Source organism: Sinohyriopsis cumingii, chromosome 8 (assembly GCF_028554795.1).
Source record: "Sinohyriopsis cumingii isolate HCF-2022 chromosome 8, ASM2855479v2, whole genome shotgun sequence".
Lineage (NCBI taxonomy): Eukaryota > Metazoa > Mollusca > Bivalvia > Unionida > Unionidae > Sinohyriopsis > Sinohyriopsis cumingii.
In genome coordinates, this window is record NC_142968.1 from 49,584,120 (window position 1) to 49,611,837 (window position 27,718).

At 36.2% G+C, this 27,718-nt stretch overlaps 1 protein-coding gene across 1 annotated transcript; it reads right to left on the reverse strand.

Moving 5' to 3' along the window:
* On the reverse strand, nt 1-27,718 carry LOC149793469 (uncharacterized). The gene is made up of 9 exons (XM_089966383.1): nt 27,647-27,718; nt 23,058-23,121; nt 19,661-19,803; nt 16,758-16,909; nt 14,582-14,721; nt 12,379-12,466; nt 10,728-10,884; nt 9,697-9,814; nt 1-1,851 (listed from the first exon to the last, which is right to left on the reverse strand). Exons 1-9 carry the CDS (start codon nt 27,656-27,658, stop codon nt 1,772-1,774), a joined length of 954 nt encoding a protein of 317 aa, XP_089822509.1. The 5' UTR covers nt 27,659-27,718; the 3' UTR covers nt 1-1,771.

Genomic DNA, 27,718 nt, shown 5'->3' on the forward strand with positions numbered 1-27,718 from the left:
AAAAAAAAAAAAACAGATGTAGTTCTAGTAAGCACGCGTTTAACTGGGTGTAACTTTGCAAGTTATAGAATTACTTTTTGGAGCTTGTCGAATCACTTCACGCGAGTTTACTGAACAAATGGACTGGCACACGACCATGCTAATAAGGATATTCATATTTGGTTTGAAACGCAAACAAGATGGTAGCCTTTGAGCTCAATGGCAATGATCAGGTTGGAAATTATAAAGCTTTGTGCCGTTTTATATCCTTGATGCCTTTAGTTTTTAAATCTCTAGGCGTAAAACACTGGGGGCAGGAGGTGAATACTATAGCAATTTCTATCAGGTTTAAAAGCATATTTTATAGGAGACTATAGTAGAAGCGATCATTCCAATACAAATTCGGCCTTTTTTTCGCAAATCGTGCAATTGTTTCGGTATGGAAAAAAAGAGGTATGTTTACTTCATTTTGCGTAGTTCTCCACAACCACCACTTTTTGTATAAGAGTCGTCGAAATAAGAACTTGACCAATTTAAAACTTTGACATTAGACGTGGCATGGGCATGGATTTGAAGAAAAAAGAAAACAACAGGTATAATAATTTCTAACAACTACCTCCCCGCCCCAATGGAGAGTACAGTGGACTAAATAGAAATCGCAGGGGCTTTTGAAAGTTTTGAATGTTGTAGATTCGAGCGAGTATTAGAGAAAATAGGTTCCTGCTAAATATACTTTTACGGTGTGCAATAATTTCAATTGCATAATGATGTTATTAAGACCTCTGTTAAGTCCAGTATAGGTTGCCTATATTTAAAGTCGTCGACCTCTTTTCATATGGTAATGAAGTTTGGCTTGATTCTTTTGTCACTTGCCTGTTCGTGGAATGATACTTTCATCTACACGTGTTCCGTTCAGTTCAAAATATGAATGAGAAACCTATTAAGAAATAAATGGAATTTCATTCATATTTCCATTACACAATTAAAGAAAAACTACTGTCTGAAGAAAAAAGTCATTTGATGTATTACAATCATTTACATTGTAGTACCGGTGCAACTATAAATGACTGCTAGTAAACTGATATAAATGACATTCCGTAAGAAAATAAAACCTCTAAAAACAGTTTATAAACAAAATTACAATAAATTGAACGGCATTTTCTTTTATACCCAATGACATACGGTAAATATTTTCAATAACGTTATTCTTATTATAAAATTAAATCCAATGGCTAAATGAAATAAAAAGCAAAACTTATAAAGGACATAAGGCAGATAAATTGTGCAGTCTATGTAACATGCACAAGAAATCCGACAGATGTGCAACTAAAAGGTTTAAACAAGGTTCTTAAACTGACATGAACGAAAAGGGGATACTAGTGTGCTCTCAAAACATTGCACATTGACCATTTTATATTCGAGAGTGGTTGCGGTGGGGGAGAGAATGGGGATACTTGGAATTAAATAACTCTTTTTTAAACTGAAGAAAATAGCACATATTTGATGCCTTAAATATGTTTCTCTCATGCTTTTTTTGGTCATCACTTTATATGCGATTGCAAACTTCAAGTCCGTGATTGTATACTTTCTCAACTTTTGGAGAAACAAAGTTTCTTTGCTCCACCGTGGTTTCTCGTACGTTCTTTTCTCTAAGCATCTGAAAGTTCAAACGCCCTCCGTATTACTAGTTGACTTGAATGATAGTTCTGGTCGCAATTCTATTCTCTTCATCCACAATTTCAAGCGAGACTATTTATTCTAAGCTCTTTTGGAACATAGCCATTAGTACGGTTTAACGTACACCATCAAACCATAAAATGGACAGCATACTCAGCATGGATGAAAGCCTTATAGAAGCTGTGAACGTTAGCGCTGGAAATGAAAGAAATCAAATAATACAGATTTCACAAAATTTGCAAAGATTAAATGTTAGCAAAATCAATGATGTGTATAGTATGATCATAATTCAATGATGAGTATAGTATGATCATAATTCAATGATGAGTATAGTATGATCATAATTCAATGATGAGTATAGTATGATCATAATTCAATGATGAGTATAGTATGATCATAATTCAATGATGAGTATAGTATGATCATAATTCAATGATGAGTATAGTATGATCATAATTCAATGATGAGTATAGTATGATCATAATTCAATGATGAGTATAGTATGATCATAATTCAATGATGAGTATAGTATGATCATAATTCAATGATGAGTATAGTATGATCATAATTCAATGATGAGTATAGTATGATCATAATTCAATGATGAGTATAGTATGATCATAATTCAATGATGAGTATAGTATGATCATAATTCAATGATGAGTATAGTATGATCATAATTCAATGATGAGTATAGTATGATCATAATTCAATGATGAGTATAGTATGATCATAATTCAATGATGAGTATAGTATGATCATAATTCAATGATGAGTATAGTATGATCATAATTCAATGATGAGTATAGTATGATCATAATTCAATGATGAGTATAGTATGATCATAATTCAATGATGAGTATAGTATGATCATAATTCAATGATGAGTATAGTATGATCATAATTCCAAACTGAGTCAGTGTCGCATATACATTACCATACACACGTTTTCCAAGAAACTCCCAATGCAAGGAAAGAAGGCGGTGTTTCAACTAGTTGAAATTAAATGACTAGATAAAAATTTCAAATGCTTAAACTTGCATACAGGACAATATGTCACATTTAAATCGCAATACATGACGCCGGTTATAACAAGCGAAATGTAATCTGAAAGCTTTCCTCACTGTTTTATATATTACATAGTAGCGAGTTCTTTATATAAGGTTCATGTAGAAAATAATGAAAACTATAGCACTGATAGTTTTAAAGGTTCCTCTCCACAAGTTTTGTTCTTTGCGGAGGGTTCGAGTTTTAAAAAATCTCTGGTTTTGGTAATTTATGTTACTTAACCAAGAATTTATATTGATTTCCTTATTGTTCAAATAACTTTTAATCCCTTTAATTTGGTACATGATTGACGAGCGCAGTTATGTATTATAGGCTATACAGCTTACTTTTGATGTGCATTCCTTAGAATACTGCTAGCTCGGTCATGATAGAAACCAATTTTCCAAGCAAAATTTGTTTCTTCGACAATAATTACCAAATCTTAATACCTTACGGAATGTAGAAGCTATCTGCTGATCTAGGTGTTGGTCGGGCAGAGTGATCTCCCCTAAGGTATAAGGCTTGGTAGGGAAACCCAAGAACCTCTCAGGTACAACTGGAATGGAAGGTACGTTCTCGATGGATGTAATTACGGGGAGGCTAAATGGGCATATGTGTAGTATCATTGGATAGGTGTTTTTGAAGAAACCTTTTACTAGGAAAAATTGGTTTCTTTTTTAAATATGATACCCAATTATAATACTTTAGGAGAATAGGTAAGAGATGGAGTGAGGTATATTCCCTTACCCTGGAGATACCATCCCCGATCCCCTAATGTATGCAAGACACCTTGTATGTAATCCAACTGACAGAGACTCCGTCTGTCGGGGATGCGATTTCAAACAGGGTGAGATTCCACTCCCAACAACACAAATTCAGCGAAAGCCATACAGCCACATCTTAAGAAGAGTTCGATCAACGTGGAAGGGCTACCTGTTGAGCTGTGGATATTGGTCCCACCACATCAAACTGGGCCCTTTGGAATGACAGATCTCCGAGATTAAAGCTGGAGAATATGCACCCCACAGCTCGAAAGATGTCGGGTAGAGAACAGTTCCTACTGAATGTCATGATATTGGCAACTACTCTAACCTAATGAACCGAAATGCGTAAGAAGTTCATTTGAGCTAGGGTCATCGATAATCAGAGCGACTACCCCACTTATTCCAGGACGAAATAGTCAGTGAAGATAGATCGTCCTATTTTTCTGGAGATAAAAATAGACGCATCAGCTGTGTTCTTTAATGTACCAAGTCAAAGCCCGAATCGGGTCTCGTAAGTGGTCCTGGGTTTTTGTGTCCAGACTAGATGGTCAGGTTACCCGTGGAAGGTAGCCTGTTGTTCGTGATGAAAGAGGATGCTCTAATGTAACTTTGTCCAATTTGTCGGAACTGCATTTAATTCGGGTCTGCTGACAGGGTATGTATTCGCTTTTTCTATCCAACGTCCCTAATGCCACGAGAAAGGTCTTGAATCATAGTGAGCAAAAGACACCATTGAGTGTGGTTCAAAAGGTGTCTTGTTCAGCCAGGTTCATACACAAGATAGGTTCCACCTTGGGCACAGGGCTAACGTTTTTGGCAGTGTATATGAATATATAGATAGAAGGTCAAACAAGTCATCGCTTTGTCCGACATCCTCTCTTCCGTAGTCAGGAACGGTGTTAGCGTTCGTGAAGCAGTAACCTTTATCAAACTTGGTGCTAACTTCCTCTCTTCGAAAAGCCAGAGCAAGTTAGCTATTTGCGGTACAGATTCATTGAGACGTATGATCTGGTCATTTGAACACCACTGGGTGAAAACGTGCCATTTGCTTTCGTATGCTTTCAGAGTGGAGGGCCTTCTTGCTAGAGTGATTATCTCTATGACTGGTTGTTAGAATCGCTTATTTCTGATGGCCTGTTTAATATAATCCTGATGTGCAGGCTTGGGTAGGAATGAACTAACTGCCGTCGTGATTGTAGGAATAGATTAGGGAAAATCTGAATTTTCAGAGAAATCTCTCTTGTGATATTGACGATGTCGTTTATCCACGACTTCTCCCATCTGTCTCGTGGGCTGAGGATAAGGCGACACTTTGATTCTCTTGCTTTCTGCATTACTTTGCAATTAGAGGTGTTGGTGGTTGGTATATGTATCCAAACCGCTCCAAAATATCGATGGAGCGTCGACTGCCCAGGGTAATAAGTCCGGACAGGAGATATTAAGGTTGGGAGTTTAGTATTCCACTTGACGCATACAGGTCCATCAACGGTCGGTCCCATCGGGTAAGTATATTGGTGAACACCGAGGGATGAAGGTACCATTCTGTCTGTATTAACTGATCCTTCTGGGAAAAGACTCGGCTAGGACGTTAGACGTGCCATGACATTGTGAACTTGTACATGGATATGTTGTCGACAACACAACTTTAGGAAGTCCTACACCAAGGGTCCTGGGACTTGGTTCCTCATTATCGTTTAAGACAAGTCACCACTGAAGAGTTGTCGGACATTATGAGAACTCCCTAGCCATTTAAATATTCCTGCCGCCACAGAAATGCTTCCAAACACGGGCATCATCTCTAGAATATTGATATGCAAATGTCGTTTTTGGTAAGACCATGCATCTCTGACTTACAAAAAGGATGGTAGCAATCAGTCTCCCCAGCCTTCCATACTTGCCTCAGTACAGACTAATCTCGGGAGGTTATATTTGCAGATGTGATATACCCGCCGTGAGCCAAGTTTAAATGCCCCAGTTCCGCAGATGATGCCTCAATTATATGAAGATGGGGAGACGTTGGTCTAATGTACAGATTTTTTGCCTCCATTGGGGCAGAATAATGATTTGCAATGGGCACATAAAATTAAGACCTAGGACAATTAGATCCACTGACGCGATGAGCAAGCCTGATAGACGAAGGAATTCCTGTACGGATAGATATTTCCTCAAAAGTAAAGAAGTCAGCATGTTTTGGATGTTGAATGCCGGATCCTGAGGAAGACGAACTATGTAGCCACTGTATTGACATTCATACCTAGCTGAACAAATTATTGAGATGGTACTATGTCGGACTTTTTCCTCGTTGACGAGATGCCCATGTTGGTAAGCAGTGTAACAAGGGTTATCATGTCGTGTTCAGATATAACTCACCTGATGTTTCTGCAGAATGTCTTCCAGGCAATTTGATGTTGCCGCAGTAGAAATGGTCCGGACATGCGCCATTACTATATTGATCATAAAAGGGAAGATTCTAAGGCTGATGTTGAGTCTCAATGGAAATTCTCCGAATTGGTCAGCGATATTGTAGGAGAATCGAAAAAGAAGTCCTGGAAGCCTTCTGGATCGGGGCATAATAATATGCGTTTTTCACGTCCACACTGATGGCAAAGTCTCCATCTTGGATGGCAGCACCCTTGTGTTTCCATTGTGAACCAAGGGGCGTGAATGAATTTACTGAGAATGCTTAGGTCGATGACCAGATGCAGAGTGCCGTTGCCTAATGTCGCCTATAAACACATGCATATGCAAGACGCGACTGATTAAACCGTATCTAGAAAGCTTATTTGTACTTGTCCAACTAGAACGGAAGCAATACAGAAATGTACGCAAGTATATTACACACAAAAATATTCGCTTATCCATTATGAGGCGACTACCTAGAGGGAAAATGTCTCGCAGACCACCTGTAAACTAACATCATTGAAGCTGACGCCCGGACGCTATGAATGCCTTGGAATAGAAACTTAACGGTTTGTACCCGTTCTTAATGGAATTACACATATATTAGAATTTTTAATAAGCGCTAGAGGCTTGCATGTACATAAAATAATATGATCCATATATAATGTGAAACGCTTTGGCTCCCCGTGCAAGTACCGTAATGTGTGACGACGATAACGGTTTATCAAATTGTGAAATTAGAACTTTGTCGCCATAGGAAAAGAAAAAGCTGGATGGAGTATACTTTAAATGGAATTGAAAAATTCCAATTTTTAATGGTAAATAGTCCTCGTAGATTCTGACTTTTGCGATACCATTCGTGACGAAAGTGTGCTTCTTGGTACAAGCGGAAGTAGTGACAGATATTTTGGGATTCTGTCGCCAGGCTTTATACCTGAGGGGAGATCACTCTGCCCGGCCGCCATTAGGTTAGCTGAAAACTTTTAGCTCACTTTAGCTAAAATTAGTATCTGGGAAGGTTGGATTTGAGAGGTAGTATTAGTAGTTCTCGTATGGTATTATGAGAGGGTAATGGATTTAAAGAATAAACAGGTCACTGAGTACCATCATATATCCTCCGTTATGTAATCGTGAGGGGCCCCGAGTGGCCGACTGGTCTAAAGCGCTCTCCGTTACGGATCACTGCCATCTCACCTCTGTCTGCGTGGGTTCGAATCTCGGATTCGGCCAATGTGGGTATGTGAAAAAGCTTGCCAGTAGCTTTTCGTGGGTCGGTGGTTCTTTCTGGGGTTTTTCCGGGTTATCGTGTGCTGAAAATGGCGCTAAACCCCATAACAACAGGAACAACAACATGTAATCGTGCATAATATCAAACTGCACGTGTCATACAGACCCAACAAAAAAAGAGAGGGAAGCAGAATCATGTTCGAGTCGCAGCCCCAAAACACCATCAGATGTAGTAGCTGAAAGCCTAATATACATGTGGAATGTCTTCATAATTGGCCTTACACGCCACAAGTTGCTCTGTCTGTCGATTCAGGGGACATTACTCCCGACAAACATTCAGTTTTTGGTAAATAAATGTGCTGGAACTTTGTTGATATGTTTATTAATCCTAAACATATAAATAATTACCAAGTTGGTTTATTATACTAAAGTAGAAAATATATTTACATTACAATATTGTATAATAATAACCTCCGTGTTTTTGTCGGTAAATCATGAAAATCAATTTTATAGAGTTAACATATTGCTTTAAATCGAAATTCATTCCTAAAAAATTTAATGCATTCCGTAGTCTTATCAGTTAACTGATTTGTATTTATGCTGCCCGAGATAAAAGAATTAAAAATATATACCAATATCGTAAATACTTACTGTTCAGAAGTATACTCTTGTAAATAATAATTTTAAAGTTCTGTTTTGTTTATGAAATTTAATTTTGATTACTGATGTATGTAAATACATGCTTAATATGTCGAACGATAAAATGTATGGAACCATTGCATTTGTATGTCTTCATTAGTTATTTCACAAATGCATTACCCCCCCCCCCCCCCGCCCCCATTCCGTAAGCCCAATGATTGAATGTAAAAAATCACTCAAGCGTTTGAACGATTAAGACGATGAAATATTAATTCTGGGGACAAACCACCAATAATGAGTACATAATAAAACAATGAAATAACGCAATCTGAGGTCAAGTGCTTCCTACAAAAATACACACAACAAAAAGTCCGAAGTTAGGGTTTCTAACCCATGTTCTTGGCAGATTCATTTTTACGTAGTTTTGGGACAATTATTTTTCTTCTGATTTGTTTCTTCAATTTATAGACGGGACATGCTTTTCTATATATATTTCATAAAGAGAAACAAAACACAACATGTGGTAATCACCATCAATTGTGTCTTTGTTCAGCTGATCGTGCGGGCAACCAACGGTAAGCTTTTATCCCTCAAAGGTTCATCTAGTTTTCGGTAAAGGAATAAATCTAACCTCTGCGATCTGAATTTAGACTAATAGAATTACAAAACCCCGTTGACTCGTTGCACCATTATTAATCGAAAAATTGACGACCCATTGCAAATTTAAAAAAAACAAAAACATTTGTGACAATTTATTATTGCGACACTCAGTTTGTCGGAGGAAAATGGCTGACGTAAACGGTGCATGGAGGCGTGTCTAATTTACGCTCGCTGATTGATTAATGGAACAACGCGATTGATCGGTGTAGATGGGTCATTTCAGTGTGGCGTGTTATGTGAAAAAATATAAACATATCCTATAGTACTTTACTTTTGAATATAACTAATGTGGCACTGAAAATACATTGTCCTTTTTACAAACTGACAGCACGGAAAAACCGAATTAAGATCGCAACAGTCAACAATTGCTGCAAGTCAAACCGATTCAGCAAATCTCTCGTAAATCACAAGTACGCATAGTACAGGAAAAATAATAACTATCACAAGGTAGGAAAATTCACAGCTCAAGAAAATAGGAAAATGGACATCGATTTGAAACAAACTTAATTCTACTGCTTGTGTGAAAGGTCACAGCCTTGGTCAGAAGAAGCCGCTTGGGGGACATTCGGGACGCCTTTGCTTTCTGTGACTTGCTATGAGGCCAAAATATAGAGGTTAATCGCACAACATTAAAGAGTACGCAACCGAGTGTACACTACGAGTCGCACATGCCAATAGGCGATATACGACTATAATCACAAAGAACGAACGAACCTATAGCAGGTTTGCGAAAAGTGGAATAGACCCCAATATCAACCAGAGTTCCAAATGACGTAGATAAACAACGCCACTGCTTGCACACATCATTTGTGTCCATGGTCAGCCTCGTTTGAATTATGGTTGGTGTCGTTTATTTTTCATTACTGATATCTGGAGAAACGATTAAATCGAGTGTCAATGACACCGATGGATAGGCTTGCTTAAGCCTGCAATCTTTGCATTATCATAACTTATGCGAATTTCTTGGGCAAGGGAGTAAAATCGACATCGACAAAATCGGTTTTGCAGGGATTTTATTTCTTTTCATTTTCTTTCCCTTACTGCTGAAATCAGGGCGGCTTAAGCGTTATATTGTCTATTTTCCGTCGAACTTTTTCAAATTTCTGAAGAATGAAAATTGACAAAAGACGTTGCAGGAATTTGAAAGAACTTTTTAGAAGTCAATATATGGCGGAAATGGCGATTAGCCAGAAGCGATAATGCCACCCGGAGGAAAGGTTGTGTTTCCGAGCTTGAATAAGTTCGACTCTAAACGGAAAAAGACGATAACGTTTGGAATGCTAAAGGATTAGTATATATGTACCTGTAGAAGTGTATGATGGTATGTCCTCTACCAACAGCGAAACTCTCACTGATTCTCTACGCATCAGCCGATGGTACACTTCTGCATGCCTCTTGCTTCTTTCAACCTTAGGACAGTACTGAAATAATAATAATAATAATAATAATAATAATAATAATAATAATAATAATAGTAATAATAATAAAGGACAATGAGTCAACAGTCGTATTAGAAATTTAGGTGATGTCAGCAGAGCAGGACTTTACTTTTTACATATTTTTTACATACTTTACATATTTTACTATTTACCGGCCCAATGGATACAGGCCCGGTACTAACGAAATACTTCCTCGATCTCACAAAACACGTGCTTATCTGGTAAAATTGTCTAGGTATGATTCGGGGATTCAGACGAGCTGATTAACGAATCGTCAAAACTGACACAACTACGCATACTCCTATGAATGCCATTCACAGAGGTAATGTTCTGTAAAAACAAAATATGATTTCTGTTTCCAATACTGTATCATTTTTTAAACATATGTACCGTTGATAGCAGAAATGCGATTAAATTAACAAAGTTCTTACTTTAAATTATGCGAGTTACTCTCAGACATGTCCAGCTACATCTCAGCTTGTATAAAATTTATAATTATGACGAGAATTACACTGATGAGAAAACTAATTCAATAATTGCTACTATACAAAACATGTATCATGCAATTCAAACTAAATTCAATAATTGCTACTATACAAAACATGTATCATGCAATTCAAACTAAATTCAATAATTGCTACTATACAAAACATGTATTATGCAATTCAAACTAAATTCAATAATTGCTACTATACAAAACATGTATCATGCAATTCAAACTAAATTCCGAACATATGTACATGAAGCATAAATCAGTTGTCTTCATATCCTATTCTTAAGGTGTCTTGCAGAGGCATGATTGCCTTGTGTTTGTACCTTTCTCTTCTTCAAATGAATTGTCTTCACTTCCATAGGAACACAAGTTACTACATTGAACATTTTCGGTCCTACTTACAAAATTGCATTCTTCAGACAGTTCCGGACATACGCGGACATCACACACCACCGTAATGTATGGATTATTAATAAACCGAAAGGCGTAGAAAGAGGCCACGATGCTTCTTGGATTCGAATTGTTAAAGTCACCAACCAGCTCTTCATCCAGGGTACACCTGCGTATTAATGTACTCATTAACAGTCTTACAAGGAAAAATAGACGTTTATAAATTGAATAACAAAATTATACACAGCTTTCACAATTGTATCTGCCTGTTGACTCATAGGTTCGTGTGTTAATTTATCCTTTCTATGCATACTGTGGGCGTTTTAAAACTAGTAAACATGGCAGCTTTACAGCATCAATTGACAGATAGACAAAGATAATAGGTATTTTAACTCTTTTGAGATATAAAGAGATGAACAAAGGCTACGACAGGTCGGTGGTAACATAGATAATGATACAAGTTCGAAAGAGTTAAAAAACCTATTGAAGACTAAGAGAGGCAGAACAGAGATTATAACGATGAATGTGTTTTCAACCAGTAATTCATATATAAATCATTCACAGTTTTAAAACTATATATATATATATATATATATATATATATATATATATATATATATATATATATATATATATATATATATATATATATAAAAGCTAATGGAGAAAAATATGAGAACCAATAATAGGAAATAAAACGAACGTAACTGCGCATAAAATTTTATGTATATGTAAGTACAAAATGACGCCCAGGTGGGTAGATGCTATGGAAACGCGCTCAAAACCGTCTCATAAGACCCAAGATGAAAGACTAATTAGTATGCAGGAAGGCTGCACATATGTATATGCTTTTAGGTATGTAGAAATTGAGCTTCTCTGTGCCGTTGTGAATGGATTCCTTGGCACTGCTTCATAGATATTATATTAAGAAGAGAAGTTCAACAGATTTCAACTAGTATATCTTTGAACAATTCTGCAAGGTCAAAAAATTAGCAACAAACAGATTTTCCACAAAGAGAGAGAGAGAGAGAGAGAGACAAACAGACAGACAGACATACAGAGACAGGGGGCTGGAGCGAATATATTGTGGTGATTCTCGGCATATCAGCACATCAATCTTTTGCTTGTCGAAGAAAGCCATGAGCCTTGCACAGGGTCACACCACGGCAAGTGATCTAGACTTGTCAATTTGGGGGCGGGAATCTAACCCAGGTTCATCCTGTATGAATCCGACAGGTTAAACACAGAAAGTTTATGAGAGAGTGAGAAAGAAAGAGAGAGAGGGAAAGAAAAACATCTAAAACGTCATTTCCTAATGGCTTGTGCTGTAAATTGATCACATACTCAAGCCCAGAGTTGTATCACGTCCAAGTCAGAACTCGAGAAACGTTGATAGCAGTGTTTGGAAGATGTAAACGAGATATCTACACGATATTCAGAAATATACTCCAAGAATGCGAAGACCAAATGCTAACTGTAGACGAGTGCCTGAAGAGAAGATTCTTAGAAAACTGTGTGTGATATCTAGTCTAAAATTAGCATGTCTGTCTGGATATCGTCAATGCCTGACACAAACAAAGGTAGAAGCCACGAAGGATCAAGTTGGTAAGATTTAATGTTAAGTTTAAATAATAAATGAAAACGATTTTTAAATGGTACCTACCCGTTATGAATAATATTCCGATTCGGTTTCTGCAAATTAATGACCTTACCCTCATAAGCTGTACAACCAATTGGGTAAATACGGCCATCTGAAAGTTGAAAAATGTTATATGTTAGGAATATGTATCCAGATTTCCGCAACAATTGTCCGTGGAAGATAAAGATTTTCTTGGCGACTGTAGCTAAAGTCAGCATATTCTTACTTACAGAAGGAGAAGAAAGATGACGAAGAGGAGGAAGAATAACGAAATTTACAATGGTCTGGTTTTGGGGGGCTTTAACGTCAATTATCTGGGACCAATAAACCATACATGGTGGCCAGTTTATTTGGTGGGGGAAGAACATGGAAGGCCACGGGAAGAACCATCAACCCAAGTAAAAGATACTGTCAAATTTTCTCGCATGCCCCCGTTTGTCGAGCCGAGACAAAACTCGTAGGGACATGCGTGAAAGGTGTCGGTAATCTATGAAAGCGAGCGCCTTTGTAAACTCGACTATCATAGACCCCAAATAAATATGACTACGACGAATGCTACCACGAAGGAAGAAGAAGAATAACGAGGATGGGAAGAGGTGCAGGAACTGGGTGAAGTGGCCAACAACGTAGATGAGAACGACAATACCAAGAAATATGGAAGGCAATAGAAACGACAATGCATCAGCAAGAAAATCTATCAGTGCTACCGACATGTCCTACTCACCATCTTACAAACTGATTAAGCGTGACTCCGGTTTACTTCTATTTAACAGAGTTGGATACGGGGGAGGGGTGTCAGCTGCGAGAACAAGATGATTATCATTGTGGATTGGGGGTGTGCATGTCATTTAATCGACTCTGTCGCCGTGGTTATTGTTAGGCGGGGTGGATGAAAAATGCGCCTATTGTTCTTTAAAATATCGGACGCCTGTTACTGTAAAATGTCAAATCACTCACTTGGAAACAATGATGTCGACATGACTTCGTAGGGACGTGAAGCCTCAACGTTCCGTGGACATATTTTAAAGATCAACAGCTTAAAACCAAAAATCAGTATTCAGTAACATTATTCCTTGGACACAGTCTATCATTCAGTATTGCAATTAAACACTTCCGAAATGCATACTCTTCAGAGAATATTCGAATCTTTCTTACTTTTGTTATTGGTACTGGTGATTTATGATTAGGGCAATTAGGTAAAATTTACACTTCAATAAAAATACGAACGGTGATCATTTAATTCCTATAACTTATGATTGGCGATTTTATCGGATTTTTATGTCAGGTCAAAGGCGTTCTGCTTTATAAGTCATTAAACACCAAGCTTCAAAACTAGTTTCCATACTTTACAAAATCGAACTGACAATCTTTTATCCAGTACTAGTTTTGAGGCTGAGTTTTCAGAGATTTCTTACGCCCGTTGTCGGGCATAATATTTCTGGTAGCAAAACCAGCATCGCTCAAACCTCTGATGAACTCTTGCGTTCTTACAAAGGTTGTTCTGGCTCAATTTAAGCAAAGGGCAATTATTAAATGAAAACATTCAATCAACGTTTCTACGATTATGGCCCGACTTCAACGTCTGTTGAGTGAGTAACGTGTTGCAGAATGAAGTTTCGTTGGATCATAACGATGCATGTCAAATTCGATGAGCATCTACCACCGGATTTAGGAAATACATGCAAACTATACACTTGAACCGAACTTTTATCATTTAACGGCTGTCACCGTCGGAAAAGTGACTGCTAAGTCTCATTTCTTATCAAAGTAGACTATAAACCGATATTTCTTTTGGACGACGATTATCATGATGACAGCGACAATGACGACGGGATGATCTACATCCTAATCGATATCATTATCAATGCAACAGTAAGAGCTACTCAAGAAACCTTGACGCAAGTTGTGTTATTGACATAATGGCCAGGGGTGGCCTAGTAGTTTAAAGCGTTCTCCGGGTGGCCGAGTAATCCAAAGCGATAACCGATACCGATCACAGCAATCTCGCTTCTGTCTGTTTGGATTGGAGTCTGGGGCTTGGCCAATGTGGGTATGCGCGAAAGCTTGCCAGTAACTTACGGTGGGTCGGTTGTTCTTACCGGGATTGTGTAGCCTATCTTGCGCTGAGAAATGACGTTGAACATTCCCTACCCACCCACCCCCAACAAAACAAATACAATAAGAACGACAGTTAGAAAGAGATAACAATAGGACCTCGTGTACTCACATGACGTAGAAATAGACCAAACAAGGTGAGACCCAATAGTCACTTTCGTTGCTAAGGTAGTCAGGGTGAAATCTGTGAAGAGACCGGAATACACTTCGTCCAACGTAGGTTCTACGCTAGTCATCATTGTTCTTTGCAACCTGTTTCAACGAGACAAACAAGCGTAATTTATCTTATTTATTGGATTTGTTTAATTCATATTACACGAAGCTATGGGCTTTACAACAAACCTGCCCCACGTTTACGACTCCGGACAAAGAATCTGCAGGTACAGTTTATTAAAAAAGCGACATTTTAGGTATAACGAGATGCACCTGTATGGTATATCCAATTTATCTCAACGTGATTATACACCAGAAAGGGCAACTGTTTTATCTACTGTGTCTCTGATGCACCGGAACGCATCTAATATGGAATAGAAATTGACCTATAGTTTGTGTACCATTTCTGCATTTAAGTTAGTTCTCAACGTTTGTTAATCTCTTCATCGGTATGTCCCCTATCTCTTCTTAAGCATGAAATACCATGTCATAAAGATGGTATTTTTAAAAAAAAAACACAACACCAATTGCATCATGCCGATATTTTTTGTTTCCTCATTGTGCATTTTGTTAGATGTCCTTTATTCGTTTTGTTTTTTCTACGAAAATAATGGTCTGTCATTATTTGGTTCAAACGGTCCAACGAAATGTGTTTTGCGCTGCATCTAAAATAAACTTACGCAAATGGCTTCACTACGGACAAAATTGTTCCTCTTACGAAAGCCTCAATAATTTCACAAATGGTTTCACTAAAGGATAATAATAGTTCTTTTTACGCAAGCTTCATTAATTCAGACTATTCATTTTCCAGTGGAAACAGATCCTATGTATTTATCTTGCCCTCAAAGGATAATGATCCTCATAATATCAGAACTGTCACAATGGTGTTACATGGCTTTTCGTCACAGGAGGGCTCAGGTTCTAACATCTTAGATAATTTCTGGGCGAAAATTATTTCAGTAATTTTGTCTTCAACATTTTGATTATTTTCATACATAGTATTTTTCTTCCACATTATCTTTTGTTTTATACTACATAAAAACAAGATTCCCAATTGAGATATGTTGTTGTTGTTGTTGGGTTTAACGCCATTTTTCAGCACTCAAATTGAGATATAAACGACAGCTGCACGTGATCGGTTAAAGTCTGTGCGCTTTTTGGTCAATACACCACGTGTTTTGGCTAAAAAACGTCAAATGAACACTGCAGAAACTACGCGTTAAAAGTATTTTTAACACATAGGAGCACCTATATTGTATTCTTGTAATTACAGATAAGCAAAACTATTTAATAAACTATCCCTTACACGAGCAATTTAAATTCTGACAAATTTCATAAACTTCACTAGATGAAGATGACATAAAAACGAATCTTTTACAACCCTTATAGGTGTACAGTTGCACATGCATATGCGTCTTCAAACCATATTGTGCAGCATGTCTTCAAGCTACGAGTTCTGTTAAAGGACGATTTACTTCAACTTTACAACTCCATGTATAGGGGTTAAATTTCAACGGAAATGGTGATCTTTGTTGCTTCAAAAATACCAGGATTAAATTCTTGTTGGTGTTGATGTTGTGGGGTTTAACGCCATTTTTCAGCACACGATAGGCTATACATGGCGGCCAGTATTAATGGTGGAGGAAGAACCCGGGAAAACACCGGGAAGAACAACCGACCCACGAGAAGCTACTGACAAGCTTTCTCACATACCCACATTGGCCGAATCCTAGACTCGAACTCACGCAGACAGAGGTGAGATGGCAGTGATCCGTAACGGAGAGCGCTTTAGACCACTCGGCCACTCGGGGCTCCAGATTCTTGTTGGAGTTCGTTAACTATTTCTAACTTTTGTAATTACAACTATGTAATCTAAGTACTCGACCAGTTAGAATTAATATGTGTCTATTCATGTGTTTATGGATTTGTAACGTAGTACCCCAGTGCTGGACATCACTATAACTGCCCCACTACAGACATCGTACGAGATGACTAAAAATGTTGAAGCTACGTTAAAACCACACACACACACAATTGTTCCAGATATAACGACATGTATACAGACATCGTACTATATGACTAAAAATTTTGAGGCATATGCATTGATAACTCAAAGTAGCGAGAAATGTGCTTACTGCGGAGTGACGAGAAATAATGCGGTTGCAAGCAGGCCCGAATCATTGATCTGATTGCATTTCATGGAGAAAGACATTATTTTTCTACCACCAATGATACCATCAAACGTGGAAAAATTACGACTTGACAATACCACAGTGATCTCTTCACCCTGAAAAAATCAATTGTATTGAATTTAATAATGTAATAATAATAATGATAATAATAATAATAATAATAATAATAATAATAGTAAGAAGAAGAAGAAGAAGAACTGACTTATTGCACTTTTTAGATGTTAGTATTGCCTTTTATGTCTAAAATAATTGTCCAGATTTTAGAAACACTTCAGGACTCTTTTGTGCATTTAAAAGTTCATTTTTCTAGCACAAGGAAAAAAATAATTTCCATCATATTTCTGCTCTAGATAGCGTCTTATTTTCCCGAATACCATATATAAATTAATTTCAGCCACGGTACATGAAAGTAATAGAAGTATGCCACTATTATTTTCTTGTTTATGATAAAAACGATAAATTTTAAGAAGTCCGTGGCATTCTAAAGTGTTAGTAGAACTGGAAATCTCTGAAAGTATACATGCCAAATTCACTTTTCTGTGTCTGTTACACCGACGCCATTTGCTGTATGAGAAGAATTATACTGATTCAATTATGCTGATTAATTTACCACCCGATAACAGATTCCAAATCTAATGTCCTCTGATGTTTCCGTTACTGGTTCGTGTTACTATCAGCCATTTTTTAAAAACTGGCCACGAAACGTTGGTTCTTACAACAACAGCTGGATTGACGTTACAACGACACTATGGCGTGTGATCTCCATTAGCAATGTAAGCAATCATTTAAGGCTATTGAAACCGACTGATTTTTAAAAGAACACAATTAAAGAATTGCATACATACATTTAAAATTAAAGTAGCAAGTATTTCATTAATGCTTAAAACAGAATTGAGTCGAATAGTAGTAATTTATCTGAAATATATGTGGAACCACGATGTTCGTTTAAATTATCGTTTCAAAAATAGTTGGAACCAATTAATCTTTAAACGACTTGCATAACTTAATTCTTAACAATGCCTGTAATTGTAGATGTGTGATCATGCGTCTGTATATTTGTACACAAAATATCTGTCATCGTTTATGTTTAAAATACTTTTGCTTTAAATTCTTTAGTGTATGGATTATGCAACGCGACATAAATAATTCTTATATATCCTAGTAACCGTCATCACTTAAAGATCTTGTAGCTTGTTTGCCAAATGATGACAGGAACACATCACGCACCATCACAGCCGATCGAAATATCGCTTGGCCATTTCCGTTAGACCATGAGATAACCTCAAGATTTGTTGTAGGAATGCCCATCAATTTGATATGTTTGGTAAATTGCCTCAGAATCAGTGCACCACTTATGTTCCGACAGAAAAGGCTGCTAGTGTTCAGCTTATGGCCTTGTCTCCATCCGCAATTATATTGTTTCATGAGGACAAAACTAGATCAGAATATAGTACTCAGTGGTAAAGAATAACATAAAAGGTTTCTTTATTTGACTTGACTGAAAAGTACCGGGACATTCTAGTTGCATCACAACTTTTCCGTGCGTACGATTCATTTGTAAGGACTCGTTTCTTGTTCGAAACCATTTCTTCTGTCAGGCATGAATTCACTATGGAATTTTCTTGTACTGAACCTGTAAAAGCAACTCAACAAAGATATTACGAGGTTTTAAAATGGTTCTATTTTTCTTCGACGATTTCCGGCGATTTCTCCATTTTACCCCATCGAAGTGTATTCTAGCTGGACTTAGGTAGAAAATCTACTCATGTGTTCCGACTGAAACTCTGACCTCTCCCAAGTGTACAAACTCCTCACGGCTCGTGGTATTTCAGAATATATCGTCACCAGAAAGTTGTTTTGACCTCTGGTTTTTCTTAAGTTCGACAATGCATACTATTGCATAGTCAAGTAGAATTTAAGTGTTTTTGCGCGTGCAATTGTGAGACATTCAGAGTCAACAAGAAAACAACCTTGAAATGTGATACTCAACTATCTTTATATATATATATATATATATATATATATATATATATATATATATATATATATATATATATATATAAGGAAGCATGTTTCATACATACGCACGCCTTGTACTCAAGAATCGTATACATTTCCTATATTTAAGTACTCGTTACTTCACAAAAGCGTACAAGTAACACTAATGGACCATGCAGTACGGCAGATACGTGTGATCCAGTCTTTGCTGACGGATATATGAAACATGAAATCCAGAGAGTGCTGACAACACAATGCATTTGAAGTGATATTGTAACAACATTGTAAAAACCCAGCAAGGAGAAATGTCCAATCTTTAGTTTAGACATATTAAATCATTTGTATACAATTTTGCATTTGAAGTGATATTGTAACAACATTGTAAAAACCCAGCAAGGAGAAATGTCCAATCTTTAGTTTAGACATATTAAATCATTTGTATACAATTTTGCATCAGAAAAGCTTTTAATAGGCATGGCTAAACGAAAAAGACGCGAATAGTTTATGAGCAGTAGATCCTTTTCTGAACAACCTGATCACCGGTCATTTTTAATTAAAGATCAGTATATTACTAGAAACATAACGATGACAACAACAAAAATTCCTTTGGATCTCCAGAAAATATTTGTTGACATTCATTAGCAGACGGAACAAAAAACCAGGCTTACTGTTTGTGTGTATTAGTATTTTGTTTTTGATTTCTCCCCGTAAGACTGATAGAAAATGGCAGATTTTGGTTGATTCGTAAGAGTGGGCTTTTTGCTGGTAAAGTTCTAACCACCGTGAATTTAAATCCTATATTAGTGTCCCGAATGACAAAAGTCTATTGAAATACGAAACTAACATACAAAATGACATTCCGTTATGGTCAACATTACGTATGGAGGATCAAATTGAGTAGCACAGTATCCAGTGGAATCGTTCGCCATGGCCGCTACAAAATCTTTGTTGTTTCGAATTTGAACTTCAATTCTTCGATCCAAAAAGCATTCTGCAAAGAAACGAATACCGTAAATCAACATATTTGTTGTTGTTTTTTTTTCCCTTTTTTGTGGGGGGGGGGGTACTCATTTTTGTTGATTTCATTGTTACAAGCCACGAAAATATAAAACTCTACGAACAAAGTTTCTTCTGTGGAAGCACTAGATACATTCCGCAATCATTGAAGCTTTGCACGATACTATGCAAACGCTCAATAACGCACACACAAACGCACGAACAAGGCTGACTGATCACATAGTCTAATCGTTTTCTGCAAAAAGGCTGCAATTATGTTTGTCTGTCATGTATGTTTGTCTGTCATGTATGTATGTATGACTGACTGACTGAGTGACTGACTTTATTTCCTCTTCAACAGAGATTACATCAGATTAAACAAATTCAGGATAATACAAGATGATAAAATACAACAGAAAATTGACAAAAATACAATAGTAATACTGTGTCAGCTACCGTATTGACAAAACGAAATATCTCAATACCTGCAATTATGCAAATCCGCAATCATTTGGCTGAGCATGGCACTGATCTTTTAACAGTTGCTTGATGATGATAATATTTCGAAAAGTTAATATGTCTGTATTGTTATGTGCTTAACATTAAGTTCGAGATAGCAACGAAAAGGAAATGGAAAACTTATAACAGTGTAATTCTATATGTAGTTCTTTTCATATGACACATGTATTTATGCATATATATGTATATATATATATATATATATATATATATATATATATATATATATATATATATATATATATATATATATATATATATATATATATATATATACTTGTTTGCGCGTATGCGTGCGTGCATGCATTTATCTATGACTGACCGTCTAAATGACTTAATTACCTCTTCAACAAAGATTATATCAGGTTACTAAGATACATATTATACATATCATACAATCATGAGACACAGTAAAGACGAGAACGCAAGCATGATATATACATCGTCAACTAATGCATTTACAAAATGAGATATATAAATACAGAAAACCATATAGAAATCTCTAGGAAATATACATAAACACACACACACACACGCACACACACACATATATATATATATATATATATATATATATATATATATATATATATATATATATATATATACACACACACACATATATAATACACATATACATATATATAAATACATATATTATACACACACATATATATATACACACACATATATATATACATACACATAGACACATACACGCACACACATATATATGCACACATACACATACACACACATATCATATCCATATGCACACATACACACATATACATACATATATATACATACATATACACATACACACATATATTCATTTACACATACATACACATATATACACATATACATACACCCATATGTACAGATATATACACATACATACATACATATATATATATATATATATATATATATATATATATATATATATATATATATATATATATATGTATATACATACATAAACATATACACTGTATACAGCTATCATACAACAAAATTTGCGGATTTGACAAGAAGACTTTGGCCTTTAATTTTTTATTTTTAATGTTAATTTACTACTTACTTTTATATCATGTTGGTTGATAGTAGTGTATACATTTTATTGTAGAATGAAGCTATTCTGTTTGCGGTCACCAACATGAGTCTATCTGATACATCATCGTCAATAGACGACATGCAGTCAACCCTGCTTCCAAGAAGTGTCTCCAACAATATATTTTCTTCTTGATTGAATAAGTTAACCCCGTCTCTCACTTCTAAAGAGTCAATCACTCTCTCAAAGAAAACATTTTGCTCCTCAAGTAGCATTTCGCAACCTAAAATAAGGTGTTTCGCTCTGTCGTCAGTCTCTTTTCCACAGAGTTTGCATACCATAACTTTACCAACAGGCATGATATATAGTTTCATTACTTCAGAGAGAGGTCATAACATGGATGGAAATTTACGCCCAAGAAACCATATACTACTTGGTTTTAAGTCCAAATGAATGTTTCTGAAGTGAATTAAATCACCCCTTTGTTCCATATTTGCTCTCTAGGTAGTTTATTGATGGTTTTGAATAATATCAATAATATGTCGATTCTAAACGATTTTTTCTTCTGTTTCTACTCTTGCTGCATAGTCTAAAAGAACACTTCCCGGAAAGAACCACCGACACACGAGAAGCTACTGGCAAGCTTTCTCACATACCCACATTGACTGAATCTGAGACTCGAACCGGCGAAGACAGAGGTGAGATGGCAGTGATGCGTAACGGAGAGTGCTTTAGATCACTCGGCCACTCGGGGTCCCGGGTGTGTGTGTGTGTGCGTGTGTGCGTTTGTATGCATGCATGCATGTATGTATATATGTATGTATGTGTGTATTTGTGTGCGTGTATGTATGCATGGTGTCTTATGCAAATGTACTGTCATCAGTGTGGTTTGTCTGTATGTTGGTTTATCTATCCATCCCTCGATTTCTCTTTGTTAAACAAGAAAATAGTTAACTGACGGTAATCCTAATTGGAATTTGTTTACAACGAAAATTAGATGACAATGAAAGCGAATCCATCACTCCCAAACGAAATAAAAACAAGGCGAATAGTTACATTGTCTTTACCTTTCTGACTCCTGTCCACGGAATTGCAAAACAAAAAAAAAATGTTTTCCCAGTACGAGTCTTATTTTTCACCAACATGCACCAACTTTACGATTTAGAATATCTTTCAATTATGTCAAAAGTGTTAATTGTTTACATTTATTTTTCTTTTAGATTCGAAATTTGTCCGAGATATGATCTTCAAAACATGAAATATTTCCCATTATTCAAAAGTAAATATGGACTTATTCAACGATATTTACAATCCCTTTACTTTATCGGATTGTGTGCAAGGGATTGCAAAAATAAACCTTATTTTCCCAGTGCAAGTTTTATTTTATGTCAACATGCATCAACTTTCAGATTCTCATTTATTTCATTAATGTCAAGGTTATTGTTTAAATTTCAGTTTCTTTTCGTTTCGTAAATTGTTAGAGATTCTATCTTCAAAACAAGAAATATTTCACATTATATAAAGATAAATATTGATCTATTCACAGTTGGAAGCAGATACAATGTTGAATTTATGGCATCACATTTCAAAAAGTCGGTGAAGAACTGTAAACGTATTTTCTCTCTCTCTCTCTCTCTCTCTCACACACACACACACACAATATGTATACGTACTAAAATCTTGTCCATTTGTTGCCATGATGAAAATTATTGTAAATATTCCAACGAAGATAAAAACCTGAAATAATTAAAATAAACAATTACTATCTAATAATCTTAATATTATACCTTTCTCCATACAATATCCGGTAGAAATTGACGCTACAAACTTGACTGTCAGAGCAATGCAGTAGACTTTGAATATTAGGATTTTAACATCATTTTGTCACACATACACACACACACACACACACACACCACTAGTCTCACTTTACAAGATTAACGAGACTTCGGCTAGTTAAACTCCCTAACAACGAGAGAAAACACCAAAAATGAGGCTCAAGACAATTCATGCAAAGACGCAGATTGGTCGAAAGACTACTTTCATCACTGTATCTGCGAGGGCCATGCCATTCTGGTTGAAAATAAACATCAAAATGAGGCTCAAGACAATTCATGCAAAGACGCAGATTGGTCGAAAGACTACTTTCATCACTGTATCTACGAGGGCCATGCCATTCTGGTTGAAAATAAACATCCAAAATATTTATCTGTTTGCTTATATTTTTAAGTCAGTAAAGAAACAACTCGTACAATTACAAATATTTGCATACCAATCCCCACAACGTAGTTTGTAATCCCTCTGCCGATTTTAAAACCTGAAAGTATCATGGATATAAAAAAAAGCAAACAGCGTGGCCGTTTCACCGCACAATTTGAACTGAAAAGCCCATGCCGCTATCTTCTTCACGTTGCAAACCAAACGAGAGTTTCTTGGCCAACACGGGTTGTCATAATTATATCGGATAATCAGTTTTTCCGACAACAGTCTTCAGTAATGTCTGAATAATCCCGTAAATTTCATTACCTTCAATTCGTTAAGACATATTAAGAAAAAGACATTGCAAATATTGGATGCAGACGATAGTTGCCTCTTGAAAGAACCGGAATTAGTCATTGGGAGAACCTGTTGTTTACATCTAAAGCATTCGACTGTTTTGAAACGCGAGAAACTAATAATGCCACATTTTTTATGCACTTTATATCCTTGCTATTTGCATTTAAAATCGCTTGTGTGTGTCTGTGTGTGTGGAGAAAAAGAGACAGACAACTGCCAGGAATTTAGGCGAATACGATAGATCATATCCTTACTTTGCCAGTATAATTTAACTCTTTAAAATTTGTGAGCGACATTTGTCAATACTTTATAGTACAGAACTTTAATAGACTCATGCACGGTGTAGATCTCAGAATCGTATAAATATTCCGGCTGATAAGTGTACATAGGCATTATCGGACACAACTCAATTGCGAGATTAAATAATAAATAGTGGATACAGTTTTTTTTACCTTCTTTTGCTGGAGAGTGAAAAGCATCGTTACACATAAAATGCAATCACATCACGAGTTCTAATATTACCAGTTTTAGCATCCATTGGGTGTACTACTACAAAAACGTATTAAGTCTGAAACATTGAAGCTATAATAACCAAATCTGCAAAAGAGACCATTCCAGCCGACATTTCACCCTGCCTTCAATTCTGTGGAAGTAGGATAAGAAGAAAAAAAAACAACTAATCAACCGAAGGAACAACAACAGGTAAATAACCAGACCCAGCGAGCTATTTTAATCCACAGTCTGTTTGGTCTCTATTATAACCCAGAGTTTACATACTCACTATCTTGAACTAAGTTCACAATCCACAAAACGTCGATATAATGCCATGTATGCGATGGCACAACAAAGATTCTGATAGTTTTCATGCACAAAATAGTTTTTCTTCCTTGTCACCCAAATCTAAGTTTGCAAAAAGTGTTCCTAAACTTGTTGGAAGACTGACATTCTAGCACGAGGCGCCTTGCATCTCGTAAAGATGTATAACATTGTTAGAGACCTTCACATGGGACTAATTTGATTTGATCTAAGTCAGGAATAATTCCAGCAGTACAGACGGTACACAACTTACGTCAAAGACAATTAGAATTAAGAACGGCGGATAGGTACCACGAACCCATTCTAGACTGCTGCGTACAACCCCAAACGGATCATCGATTACGATTTTAAAGCTAGGTTGCATTTGCGAGGCAGTAGGAGGTACACAGTCTCTATCAGCTGTTACAGGCGCCCTAATAAAACGACGTTTTGTGAAACGTTTGCGTCGATAAGGAATGGCACTTTTGTCGTGAAGAAAACTACACTCGTTAAAATTGAAAATCTTGCATATAGATGAATGGACACTTTACGTGAAAACAAAAACGATATTAATCTAACAATTTGACGTTTTCACGAAAATAGCATCTGCGATGCAAGGTTTCTCTTGAGAAAGATTTTTTTCAAGCAGAAAGTATTTTTTTTATAAAACATTTAGAATACATACATATATATATGTAGATCTTAACATGTGGAAAATGGCTCATTAAATAGGGTTTTATTATAAGAAAAAAGTAATTTAATTTGCAGGTACAACTTCCTTTGCGGAAAAAAGAATTAATAAGAGCTAAAATAGGCAATTTAACGTTGTATTTTACGCGCAAAGCATAGCGATATAATTGAGCGATTGCTTTACAATCATCTCTTTGCATAAATCATACTAAACTGGATACAACGATTGTTATATTTTGAATACGCACGAGGCCTTACATACACCGGATGTAGAAAGTATGAACGATGCAATATAACGGAGGTTACCATTTTGGTCCGATCCCGATCAGTACATTCGTACGACAGAGTCCTATTATATGCATATCTGTAAAACGATGGCTATAAAACTTTCTATAATGAAAGTACAATTGCACTCGGTACTAGAGAAGCGAAGACACTTCCGACAATTGAGTGAAATTTATACTATAAGCGGAGTAGTTCCATTATTTTCCACCTCACTTGCTTGTCTTCTATCCATTCACCGCATTTAGTTTTATAATGTTCATCTTCCGAACTTGATATGGTATATATTATTGGCCGTTCCTGCCTAATGGCCATATCAAGATCATTCAAATCACGAAAACTCTGCTGTAGATCGTAAATCTGTATCAAGTTTCTTAATAAACGGTACTTAATGTTGATTATACTTGCAGCTATGGAACTATTGTATTTCTAGGATTTGTTTCCGCTAGTGTTACCGATAAACACGTGCATAATGACTCGCAATGCAAAAAGTGTGGCTGTAAAGAAGAAAAATCGTTATTTATATAAAAATTAAGACCTGACAAGCTAAGATATACGAGAAATTGCAAAACTTATAAGATGTTTGTTTCATCTTTCTGTTGGATGTTCTGAACGTGAAGTGTGGCATAACATGATCTGAGATTACGAGTTTTACATGTATGCATGTACATGTCGTTGTGTTCGTCTACGGTGGAATCTACAGCATCAGTTAAGTCGCAAATGAAGGCAAACCATAAGGCAATTGGGTGTATCAAAATATCTGAAGATGGGACAGTATCACATTGCCAAAATTAGAAAAGTATGAAGAAAATATTAAAAGTACTCCAAACTGTTCATAATGGGGAGCAGTATAATACTTGACATCGACACTCATTATTATTATTACCAACTGACACGTGCAATCGCTTCATTGTGTTCCTCAAACAATGCTCCTTATGGCCAGTCCAGACCTCCACACCTTTTAGTTAAATCTCTGTTACACATTTTTACGTCTGACTAGAATGTCTTATTTGTAATCAGAATGTACAGAAAAACAGGTCATGTTCAATGTCTCCAAGTTTTATATAAAACCCACTCATCCTTGCCACTCAATAAATTAATGATTGCTGTCCTTTACTTTTTTGTTTGATTGCATGCAAATTTCTTATATATGTAGACTGCTTGAATGTCTCCCGACCAATAGAGGTGAACTTTTTTTATTGTCGGTTCTTTGGTTATTATCTCACAAGCTTATTACCAAGTGTTACGCGATACTTCATAGAAGGAAATGTAACTCCATTATTACTAAAGTGTCCTGCCATTTTTTATAAACAGAGCACCATTCCACATCCACCTGTACTAAATCGTACATTACCAATAGCCATCGAGTTACATGTATGCGTGTAATATGACTGACTGTTAATCAAAGGGACCGGGTTCACTGGAAGAATACCAACTTGGCAGGCCTTTTACATGGTTTCATGATATGTGCCATATTTCTGATGTGATAACATTTATTTTAAGTTGACAGTTCACAACTGTTCACGTATCAGTACTGTATGCGATATTTGGATATACCACACCCACTCACATACCCTGTGAAGTCTATTTACAGTATTGTCTAGATATTCTTGAGCTCTTAGGTCAAACATTTAGTGAAATTTTAGAAATAAACAAAATTTATAGTGTTTGTCCTCGTGGAAGCGTGTAAATATTTTACATATTGTTGATAACTAATGCAATATAGGTATTGATACCAGTTCTAAGTAATTACAAAATATGGGATAAAGTTGTACTCATTTGAAGCCATGTGGCAAAAATATGCGCTATAATGACATAAGTCAGTAAATAAACCTCAATTCATAATGGTGATGGAAAATTTAATAAGAGTTCCTGAAAGAAATAGTTTTGTGTGTGTGTGTGTGTGTGCAAATGTTTGGATTGTAACGGTTTTACTTACCAATTTAACCATGTTTGATGATTCGGCTTGCGGGAAATCGACACAAGAAATAGACACTGTAACGGTCGTACG

Bases quoted from the DNA above. Each gene is read 5' to 3' on its own strand.
- LOC149793469 (XM_089966383.1), bottom strand. The intron at 19,804-23,057 runs GTACGTATACAT...GTTTCTTTGCAG, and splicing joins AACAAATGGACAAGATTTTA to AATGCTTTTTGGATCGAAGA. The intron at 16,910-19,660 runs GTATGTTAGTTT...TGATTTTTTCAG, and splicing joins CCATAACGGAATGTCATTTT to GGTGAAGAGATCACTGTGGT.